The sequence below is a fragment of the Scomber japonicus genome, chromosome 19 (assembly GCF_027409825.1).
Source record: "Scomber japonicus isolate fScoJap1 chromosome 19, fScoJap1.pri, whole genome shotgun sequence".
NCBI classification, from domain to species: Eukaryota; Metazoa; Chordata; class Actinopteri; order Scombriformes; family Scombridae; genus Scomber; species Scomber japonicus.
The window spans coordinates 26,300,893-26,313,096 of NC_070596.1; the positions used below are offsets into that span (position 1 = coordinate 26,300,893).

Genomic DNA, 12,204 nt, shown 5'->3' on the forward strand with positions numbered 1-12,204 from the left:
AGACGGGTCAATTTGACCCGGGAGGACGACAGGAGGGTTAAAATCGTGTAAAGACTTTTAGAGGAGGGAAGGAAGGAAGGAAACGAGGAAGGAAGGAAGGGAGGAGGGAGGGAAGGAAACGAGGGAGGGAGGAAGGAAGGGAGGGAGGAAGGAAGGAAGGAAACAAGGGAGGAAGGAAGGAAGGACACGAGGGAGGAAGGAAGGAAACGAGGGAGGAGGGAAGGAAGGAAGGACACGAGGGAGGAAGGAAGGAAGAGAGGAAAGGAAAGAAGAAAGGGAGGAAGGAAGGAAGGACGGACAGAGGAAAGAAAGGAGGATGGAGGGAGGGAGAAAGGGAAAGAGGAAGGAAGGAAGAAGGACAGAGGAGTATGAAAATTGCAGAAAAGTAAAACCAACTTTTTAATAAAATGTCCGACTATTCTTGCATATTTTTATAGACGTCTGATCTGCCAGACGACATCCAACTTGAGATAACTGACTTGTGATGTGGTTCAGATGTAGGAAAGTTATAATATGTATTGTATATATTATATTATGTATATAGACTATTATACATTGGCTTTACAGGTCAGGACCACTTTTAGATCAAATTGGGCCCCTGAACTAAAATGAGTTTGACAAACCTACTCTAATTACTCCTCCTGTTCTTTACTTCCTTTTATAAAGCAATTTCTAACACAGACACACACACACACACACACACACACTCTAACACACAACTACACCCACACACACTAACACACACAAACAACCACACATACACACACACACACACACACACACACACACAAACAACCAACCACACACACACACACACTAACACACACACACACACACAAACAACCACACACACACACACACACACTAACACACAACTACACACACAAACAACCACACACACACACACACACATACACAAACAACCACACCTCGATGCCTCGAGTCTGAGTTTGTGAAGGTGCTGGACTTTGAGCATCTGATCTCAACAAAACTGATCAAAGCAGCAAGGTTCATAAAATTATGACACAAACAACCACACACACACACACACACACACACAAACAACCACCCACACACCCACACACAAACAACCACAGAGACACACACACGCACACACACACACACACAAACACAAACAACCACACATACACAAACACACACAAACACAACTACACACACACACACACACACACAGTAACCTTCACCTTCCTTTCACCCAGCAGCATCTGCTTATCACTCACTCTATCTCACACACACACACACACACACACACACACACACACACACACACACACATAAAGACAAACACCCGCCCACAGGACTTTGCTGCAACACACCACAATAATAACTGACATTTCTTATTCTTCACTTCTATTTTATCCAGTTATCTTCCTTCTCTCCCTTCTACTACTGTCTTTTTACACACACCTTTACACTACACACACACCTTTAACTTTTATGCAGCGGACTGAGGGAAATGTCTCAGAGTCATGTCTCGTTTCTCACACTACACTACATTTTTAAGTTACATGACCTCCTCTCTCCTCCGCCGTGTTGCCCAGCTCCTGCTGCTATTTGACTCTGTAATGACATTTGTAAGGTAATTATGTCTGTACCTATGTAACACGAGCCATCCTTCATGCATATTTAATTGTCTGGACGGGAGTCAAACCCAAGCTAATTTCTCACCTTCATCTTTTTCTCTTTTGAGAAATAAACAAAGTTCAAGCACAAAAGTGGCATTGCTGCATGTATGTCTGTGTGCCTCTGAATGTCTCCCTCTTTCTTTCGTTTTCTCACCACTTCCCCCCCATTTAAGTACCCACCCTCATTTCTTCTGAAGACGGGAAGTTTCGGCCGTCCCCAGTGACCTAAACAGCGGATACAGACGGTATTCAGTATTCAGAGGCCTTTGAAGTTATTATATTACGTTGTCAAATAAACACACACTTTGTAGCACAAATATTTGTTTTATTTGAAAAACGACAAGTGAGACCAGTGGAGAAAACAAGAAAAAAGAGAGAATGCAAAGGCACCTTTTCACTGCGCTCTGTTCATTTCTGGTGCTGTCACACTTTCTCTTTCCCTTTGTCGCTCAAGAGAGACTTCTGTAAGGCTTCTTTATTTTAGGACTGCAGGATTATCATAAAGGGTTTAGCCTTATTGTTGATATCAACATTGCATCAGTTGTAATTTTGATTTAATAGAACTGCTATTTGGCTAAACACATATTTTGTGTGGGCCTGATCTTTCACTGGATGTGGACATTAAGCATTTTATTAACTGTAGTTTCGATGATATAAACTGTAGTTTGAATTATGTATCTGTAGCAGTTGAGCGAGGGTTAATTCCCTCCGTCACATTGCCTCCTCCACTCCACATCTCTCCTGAAATATTTTGTTACTGAGAGTTCTGAGAGTGTATTTTCAGCAGCACACACGCCTCTGAATGATTTTTTTAGTAATATTATTGTAATACTACAAGCAGCCGTGTGTCTCTATGATCCTTACTACTTTCACTTTGAGCATGAAGGTGACACCACTCTATAGAGCTTATTGGCCACAATATAGTATAGACACTGACAGAAGTTTGGGATTGAGAAAAAAAAGGTGCAATCATAAAATATAGCATCATAGATTTATCAATACACAGCACAGTTAGGCTGCTGATATTTCAGAGTCATAGTTTGGTCCGTAGATCGTAACTTGCACAAGCTCTGAAGTGTTTACACCCTTTGACAGTGAGTGTGAGAAAGACGCCATCTCTTTGGTGCCATATTAACACAGTCCTGCGACCAAATATTGCACATATTAGTAGAGCTGAAACTATTTGAGGAGCTGGAAGTATAAAATGTTTTTCATACTTACAGAAAAAATGCCCTAAAAATGTTAATTGTTCAGTCAATCTCTCATTTCAACAGTCAATTAATCATTTTGAGTAATTTTCTTAAGGAAAAATGCTAAAATTCTCTCTTTACATCCTCTCAAATGTGAATACTTTCTGGTTTCTTTAGTGCTCTATCACAGTAAACTGAACATATTTGGGTTTTGGACTTTTGGTTGAGACGAAACAAAACATTCAAAGATCTTGGGTTTTGGGAAACCTCACATTTTATAGATAATCAAGAAAATAATTGACAGATGAATCCATAATGATAACTTCTACCAACTTAAATCAATTAAAGGATAATTACCGTTTTTTACAACCTGGACCTTATTTCTAGCATAAAATACGATCATTTACTCACCCAGACAACTTTGGTGTCATTTGGAGTCGTTCGGACTAAATTAGCTCCAGTGTTGCGCCGCGTATATCCGTATAATGCGAGTACACGGGGCAGCAAAGTGCATATAACGCATTATCTGCCACGAAACTAGTTCATTTCACCAATATTTAGTTATGATACATTAGTGCTATTCCCCTCTGAGCCCGTGGTGGCATGTTATCAACATCCGGGGTCTGTAGGTTGACCTGCTAACCTCTGATCTAGATGATGTCATCAGCCCGGTTTATCATTGAGTGGAAATCCTCCAGTGTTGTGATACAGACGTTTATTGACACATCCAGACGCATATCTCCTGGCCTCACATGCCACCGCGGGCTCGGAGGGGAATAGCACTAACGTATCATAACTAAATATTGGTGAAATTAACTAGTTTAGCGGCAGATAATGAGTTATATAGAGGCTGTGCTTCGGTGCCCTGTGTACTCACATTATACGGATATACGCGGCGCAACACTGGAGCTAATTTCGTCCGAACGACTCCAAATGACACCAAAGTTGTCTGGGTGAGTAAATGATCGTATTTTATGCTACAAATAAGGTCCAGGTTGTAAAAAACGGTAATTATCCTTTAATTGATTACCAAACATATCTGTAAATGAATGAATTGGTTATCCCTTCCGACAGGTTGTTGATGCCGCTGATTGGAAAAGCTTTTGTTTTTCTTTCAGCTTCTCCTCGAGGCACTGAATGATAATGGGGTCCACCGTGGGGTCAAACTTATTGGCGAACCAGTGACCATAGTTCAGTAACCAATACATCTCCGCTGCACCATAAATACACACACTGCGAACGTGTTCTCCTGAGCAAGGTGGGTAGAGGTTCTCCTCCAGGTAATGCCACTTCACCAGCCTGGTCTTACTCATCAGGTCAGTGATATCAGGCTGGGATCTGGGAACTTCCCCAGGTACGCCAGGCAGTCGTACAAGTGTGGCCCAGTAGTGTTCATCAGGTGAGAAAGTGTCCTCTGACCACCCCAAAAAATCTTTCACCACAACGGAGGAGTCCACGTGCACAATAAAGTCACGTGACAAGACGAAGTAGGCATTGCCAACGAACATCTCGATACCATGAGGCGGCGGGGTTTTAAGTTGCTCCGTTTTCTCCAGGGATTTTTTAAACGTAGAGTCGACATCTTTCAGCTCGTAGTGAAAGGTGAACCTCTCTTTCTTCTGCTCAGACGGTCGACTCGTCTCCAACATATTTGTGCCATTTAACTTCTTCAGTTCGTACACCAGCTCTATGTTGGATCTGAGGGGGAAATCTTGGCCGCAGAGGTTGATGACATACTTCCACTTGACTTGCGATGCCAAAAGATCAGAGAGACAGTTCAGGTCGGCTTTTAGTCGAGTGATGGTTGTATAATAGACGGTTTCTCGCTTGGAGGCGATGAAGACGTTGGGTAAACACTGTGCTAAACCCTCCATGGCTGCAGTAAACTGAGCTGAAGACTTCTGATCATAGTGGATACAGTAGATGTTATTCGGTGAGTAAACTGCTCTGATGAGTCTCTCCACCATCACTGCAGATTTATGCACAACTAAAGAATAAGCAAGGGGGAAGTCTTTCTCCTCCTCAGTGAGGCACACTTTGTCATAACCTCTGGATTTGATGAATAAAGAGCAGTTTTTGGTGAGATTAATCAGCTTTTCATCTGCGTCCTCCACATTTTGTTTCCTCCTGATGATCAGCGATTTACCCACTTCCATCGGGTCCATGTCATATATGGCCGAGCAGTCAATATTGTGTGTGTGAAATGTCTGGATGTCATCTGGAAGAGCTGTAGGATGCAAAGATCCAACGGGCACGTTTTGCTTCAATAGTAGGAAACAGAGAGCCAGCAGTGACAGGAGTAGGAAAAGGACGCACTGCTCTCTTCTTAGTCGCCGAAATGAGCATCTCATTTTCAGTCTGTGATGAGAGAAAAAACAAGATGTGAGAGGAGAAGAAACAAAACCTACATACACACCAATCGCAATTATAGACCCTTTTTAGGGGGTACTCAAGCACCCCTAAATTTGATCTCAGCACCCCTGAAAATAAATAAATTATGGCTTTTTTCCTTCAAAAAATTATGTTATACAACTTTAATTATTTTTGCAAGACTGTCTATTAGAGATAGGATAAATGATTATGATGCAGGTTCAAATGGTTTAATTTTAAAAGGTTTTTGTTTTTTTATAACCAGAATTTATTAAGATTTTGGGCGCGCAGGTGGTTGAGTGGTTAGAGCGCATGCCATATACGCAGCTGACCCCGGTTCATGTTCAATTCACAGTTTATATTGCAATTGCATATATTATTTCTGTCTCCACTGACAGTGTCCAGGTATATTCTACAGGAGCTCCATAGATAGTCAGTCCACATAGTCTCTGAGCCAAAAGCAGGAGGGCTTGTGTGTCTTCCACTTCATAAGGATTATTCTTTTTGCAGAGAGGAAACCCAGGTTCATGAGATAATGTACAGGGTTGGATTTTATATGCTCTGGTCTTTGTCCTAGGATGCATGTAGGAAGGAAGGAAGGTAGGTTGGAGGGAAGGAAGCAAAGAAGGAAAGAAGTAAGAAAGGGAGGAAGGAAAGAAGGGCAGATGACAGGAGGGTGGGAAGGAAAAGAAGACAGGAAGGAAAGTGGGCCGGATTGGACACCTTGGCGGGCCAGTTCTGGCCCACGGGCCGCATGTTTGACACCCCTGCCAGAAGGAAGTATTTTATTATATTTTAAAAGGTTTAATGTATTTTGGATAGTTCTGTCATTAATATCGTCTTTCTATCAGGGTTCATTAACTATCTTAGGGTCCTCTCTGTAGAAATCTGTGATTATTAGGGGCCGAGCCGAAAGGCAAGATCAAAAATGTGTGTGTGTGTGTGTGTATGTGTGTGTGTGTGTGTGTGTGTGTGTGTAATGTATATATATTATTATGTTTTTAAATGTCTGTGCAGTCTGTCAGCTAAAAACGAATTACAAGAACATGACTTACAAACATATCTACAGGTTTCACTGGAAATAAGTTCCTCTCCTGTTTGACTCATCAAAGTGTTGGCAGTTAATTTCAGTTAATCAGTCTAAATGTCGAGAGAGAGAGAGAGAGAGAGAGAGAGAGAGAGAGAGAGAGAGAGAATGTGTGTGTTTGAGTATGTGTGTGTGTGTGTGTGTGTGTGAGAGAGAGTTTGTGAGTGTCTGTGTGTGTGTGTGAGTGAGTAAGTGTGTGTGTGTGTGTGTGTGAGTGTGTGTTTGCTTGTGTGTGTATATATGTGTGAGTTTGTGTGTGTGTGTGTGTGTAATGTATATCTACTTATTGCAGTGTTAATGCGGAAACCTTCCCGCCCAACTTGCAGCTTGCAGCTTTAATTTATTCTTATTATCTATTATCTGATTATTGTTTTGTTTATTTGTTTGTTTGTTATATATTTTGTAAAGCATCATTGGGTTTGTGAAAGGCACTATATAAATCACACTTATTATTATTATTATTATTATTAGTATTACAGTATAGCAGACCACTCTATATGTAATTTACATTATTCAGTGAAATGGGTAATTTAGCAGGGGGTTTGAACACTTGTAGGGTATTGTGCCTACAATTTTTATTAGGAGCTGAGCCCCCCCCCTAAAGGTCTGATACACACATTAATCAATCTCAAGATTCAATGTGCCATTCAGCAAGAAACAACTCAAACTAAAAAAATACAAAAGAAGTTCAACTAAGAAGTCAAAATCTCTTTAAAGAAACACATACTCCTTCTACCTTGTGGAAAAAAACTATATAGCCTACAGTGCCAGTTAAATGTTTGGATGCACTTTCTCAGGGGAATTAGGCATTTTTGACGGGAACTCTATAAATACACAACCATTGTTAATTTAATCGGCTTTTCCTGCACACTAAACACAATCAAATGGTAAATGGACTGTACTTATGTACTTATATAGCACTTTTCTAGTCGTTATGACCACTCAAGGCGCTTTTACATTACATGTCTCATTCACCCATTCACACACTGACGGCCAACCTGCTGCTCATCACGAGGAAACTAACCGTTCATACGCATTTGTTGGCGCAGCAATGGGAGCAATTTTGGGGATAAGTGTCTTGCCCAAGGACACATCAACATGTGGACTGGAGGAGTGAGAGTCGAACCGCTCTACTTCCTGAGCCACAGTCACAGGAGAATTATTACATTTTCTCTGTGTGTGTGTGTGTGATCAGTGCATGGGGCTTCCTGTTTCCACATACATTTGCATTAGTGAGATTTTAATGTAATAACTAATTGTGTGCATATACATTATTCAAGACGTAGGTACAGCATCCACAAACTCATTTTCTTGTGTGAAGGGAGACTTTAAACTGTGATAATATGGAAAAATACATCAAACCCAAAAGACTAAATACGTGGATTTGACAAATAATAAACAAATAAATACTGTATAACTGTATATGTTCACTCACCTTAATCCATGTACAGCTACCGGTCTGCGGAGCGCCCTGCAGACAATTGCATGAAGTCACACACTGAGTTGTAAAATACAAAAAACTACCGCCAGTTTAAATGAAGTTCTCATCCGTGTGCTATTCAGATAATTAAAGCTATAAAATAATAATAAATAAAGAGGAACTTATTGAGAAATCAGAGTGAGACCGTATATTCCCCTTGCCTGTTTTACGCACAACTCTTGCCACATCTACCAACTTCATAACTTCAGCCATCTCATTTCGTTGATCCTGTTGCGAATTTTAATTTGCCACATGGTTATCCAGTAACGCAGGAGGTCAAAAAGTAGTAGGTGACAAGTTTCTATGTTACTGTGAGGAGGAGGAGGAGGAGGAGGAGAGTACAGCGCTGCGCTCTCAGAAAAATGACGGAAGAGGAAAAGGGGGGGATGTCTATCTACTATACAGTTACTGTCGGAGCTGCAAACATGAAACTCTTAGTTTCAGATGTCACCAGTGCCGCTTTTAGGGTTAACAGCTGTATGCCACCACGTTAACGCACTGGGAGTGGTGAGAGTGATAAAAAAGAAACAGCAACAACGTGAATAAAGAAGTGGAGCTGTGCGCCAGTGAGAGATATGGACCTCTAATGGTAGACCTGCTACTGATTAAAGAGGATGAAAACCCCGTGCTTAGAGTCATCTGAACTCACTAAAAAAAGGAGAGAGAGAGAGAGAGAGAGCTGCATGTGGCTGTGACAGTCAGAACAAAGTTTTTTCAGTCTTGCAGAGGAACATTTATTTGCCTTTTTAAGCCTTTAAAATGTACACCAATTATTTCTAAAGTCAGATTCAGACCTTTGAAAATGAAGACTACATGAAAGAGGAGGGCAAAAACCTTTTTAAAGCAATCGTGTAATTATTAGTATCCTCCTATAAAAGTAAAGGAGGATCAAATTGGTTGGTTTATCCTTTTAAAAACCAAGTTGTATGTAACTCAGACAGCTGCTTTTGCTGTTATAACTGTGTACGTGTGTATTGAGGAAAGTGTTGCTCTGGCTCATGTCCAAATCAATTTATCAAAGAATAATAGCTTCAAAATGGGGTGTTCCCTTTCCTGTCTTTTTGGGTAAATGACTCTTGTGTCTCACTTAAGTATGCACATAAAAGTCTCGTAGTTATTTTCCATCAGATGTAATCTATGCTGTGTGGCCTACGTCAATGTCAATGTCATCTTTATTTATATAGCACATTTAAAACAGCCAATGGCCTACCAAAGTGCTTTACAGTAAAATCAGTAGAAACAATAAAACAAACAATAAAAGCAATAAAAACTATATAATATAGATAAATATAACAGATAAAAGACCCGGCTATACTCCGCCAAAGGCCAAGGTGAACCAAAGGCCAGCTCGATCTCCTCTAGTTTTTAAGAGGGATCGAGGAACGTCCCAAGATCACCTGATCAGCTGACCTAAGGGCTCTGGAGGGCTGATGCAGTTTAATAAGGTCCGACAGGTATTCCAAGGTCAGCCCATTCAGAGACTTATGGCACCTTTCCACTATACAGTTCTAGCACTACTCAGCTCGACTCGACTCGGTCCGGTCCCAGGAACGACCTTTTCCATTACAAAAAAGTACCTCCTCAACGTGGGCGGGATCGTCATTGGACTGCTCAGCAAAACTGCCGATACACCTGCACATCATCAGCAAAGCAGTGAAAAGGAATACCATGCTTCCTAAAAATCGACCCCAGTAGAGGGCCCAGAACTTACCCCTGGGGGACTCCGCAGATCAGACGGCCCACTGTGGAGGAAAACTGGCCCATGTGCACAGAGAAGGATCTCTCAGAGTTTAAACCAACTCAAAGCAGTACCTTTGATGCCTACACAGTGTTCAAGGCCTGACAGAAGAATTGATCCATTGTGTCAAACGCTGCTATGCCTATGAAAGTATTTGGCTGAAGTATAGTGCATTGTCTTGTTTGATTGATTTTACATGGTTTTAAGTTAAGCTCTTGGGGGTTGTCCTTGCAAAGGTGGAGAAGGAAGTAGCAGCAATAAAATCACAACAAGTGTTCAGAAGAATTGATCCATTGTGTCAAACGATGCTATGCCTATGAAAGTATTTGGCTGAAGTATAGTGCATTGTCTTGTTTGATTGATTTTACATGGTTTTAAGTTAAGCTCTTACAAAGGTGGAGAAGGAAGAAGCAGCAATAAAATCACAACAGGTGTTCATGAAGAACTGGACATGGTGGATAGTTAGTTATTAAAAACAAATGAAACCTAACCCTTACCCTTTATGATACTGCTTAGGAGCACAAAGGTAAACATGTAGAGTTTCCTTATACATTAATATGTGCTTTATTTATGACGTTATTTACTGTAAGGCATATTTTATGATCAGGTAATAAAGGGCGAATCAGGTAATGAAGGGTGAATCAGGTCAAACTCATTCTGCAGAGCAACCAGAAGTACAGGGACTGCTGCATATTCCTAATGAGTTTTTTGGGGGGGGGTTTCCAATAGCCATAGCTCCTCTTGAAAACCCCTGAAATCAAATAGAGAACTTGTTGGTCAGTCCTAAAAGTATGTATTTTGTTATTTGGATGAGTTTCCTCCGTTATTAACATAGTGGCCAAATTTATAAGTAGTCTTTTAACCCTTTTATCAACAAATAGGGTTGGTCTAGAAAATTAAAAGGCCGGTGATCTGTGTGAAAAGAGTGGCCTGTAATGGAGGCAAACTCCCAGCCTGAATTAATGTCCGAATCCACCGCTGTTTAGTGGTTTCATACAATTTTCACGACACTCTCTTCGTTGTTTGTGCTTACAGTATAGCTGAAATCATTCACTATGAGTTTGTGTGTGTGTGAGAGAGAGAGATAGAGAGATAAGATACTGAACTGAGTGTAGTGACAGGATCATTAATGCAACAAGAGTTTATGAGCTCTGATTGTCCATTTATGAAATTAGTTTTCAGATGTGTTTGCAAATATAGCAGACAGACATTAACAAAATATACTGTAATACATTGCAGCCTGCATTAGAAATATGTATACACTGGGTGAAATAGATTTTAGTGCTAGAAAGAATAAATGCAGCTTTAAATGTCCTCAAAAACAACAATTTATTTTTCAAGAGTCTGTCCACTAAAAGAAAAGGAATAAATAAACCAACTGTATTTCCCTGCTATAATTGGTAGTTCATATGACTGAAAAAAAACAAAAAACTTTTTAACCATATTTGGTGTTTAAATTGATTCAACCATGAAAGCGTATCGGAAGCGAGCTCCTCTTCCTTCAAATCCACCACTTGTGGGAAGTGCAGAAATAAACATGTCAAGTTAAATTCTGTGGCTGCAGGCTCAGAGGAGACACCTAGTGGTTACAGAGCGCATAACACCAGCTTCTACTGCTGCAGACTGCTCAGAAATACTTGTACTGATATTTACAGCTGTGTATATTTTGTGTATATTACAGATATGAAATCATGACTTTATAATGCTCATTGATAAACCTTTTAGTGTTTGAGGAAAAACATCAGAAATTAAGAAATATATAAAGAAAGAAGAGAGATAAATTCAGCATATCTTCCATATAATACTGACTGTCTGTCTACCACTGAGCATATATCACAAAGAAACATACTGTTGCCTCATTGTGTTATGGCAAAAGCATGATGAGATATAACTTCAATTAATATATTTTGATCCACTGAGGTTGAATTAAATGGCCAATAATTGTTATGTTAAGTATAGTACAAATCTAAATGACTCCACTGTGAAGCCAGTTCATTATCTCAGGCAAGTGAAAGGTGATATGAGGAGGAACACACAGTAGCTTTTGGTTTGTCTGTATTATATTGTGATTGTACCTCACAGTCTCGTGACTTATGGAAAAGGAGTCGTTTATTCTGCACAGAAAGAGACGCTGAGAGGACATCTTTTATCTTTTATGTATAAGTTACATATGCCGAAACACATCTTCGGTTACAGATGTTTCCTGTTTTTTTAGCCCACACGCCTGGCATGAACTCTATCTCACTCTCGCCTATCAAACCAGACCTATTCATGATTTCCTGCTCTCGTATGCCAGGCCCAATAGGTACATACTCTTTGTTTCAGAACTCTTAACTGTAATTTAACGGCCTCCTTTCCTTATGACTTTCTTCTCTCATTGGGTAACCACGGTGTTCTGCATGCACTGGCTATTCAGATATACACAGGATTAACATAACATACTTGAAATCAGTTACAAATGTAATGTAAGCATGGCAAAACTCAAGTCAGCACTTGCCTACGTTGTGCAGTTATGTATAAATCAAACATGAATACATTCAGATTACATGGTGCATTTTACTACATCAAGAGTGCTATCAAAAATATAAATGAACCTTTACTCAAAATGTACTTTAAACTAAAATATATACGGATATGAGTTACAAACTAAGACTCAATGACATCTATAGGAAATATAACCTCCTTGATTAGTT

General features: G+C 40.2%; 1 protein-coding gene across 1 annotated transcript; it reads right to left on the bottom strand.

The window, feature by feature from the left end:
* Positions 1-3,894: 3,894 nt before the first annotated feature.
* On the bottom strand, positions 3,895-9,537 carry LOC128379874 (beta-1,3-galactosyl-O-glycosyl-glycoprotein beta-1,6-N-acetylglucosaminyltransferase 4-like). Its single transcript, XM_053339514.1, has 3 exons — positions 9,485-9,537; positions 7,729-7,764; positions 3,895-5,194 (listed from the first exon to the last, which is right to left on the bottom strand). Exons 1-3 carry the CDS (start codon positions 9,535-9,537, stop codon positions 3,895-3,897), a joined length of 1,389 nt encoding a protein of 462 aa, XP_053195489.1.
* Between the last annotated feature and the right edge of the window lie 2,667 nt (positions 9,538-12,204).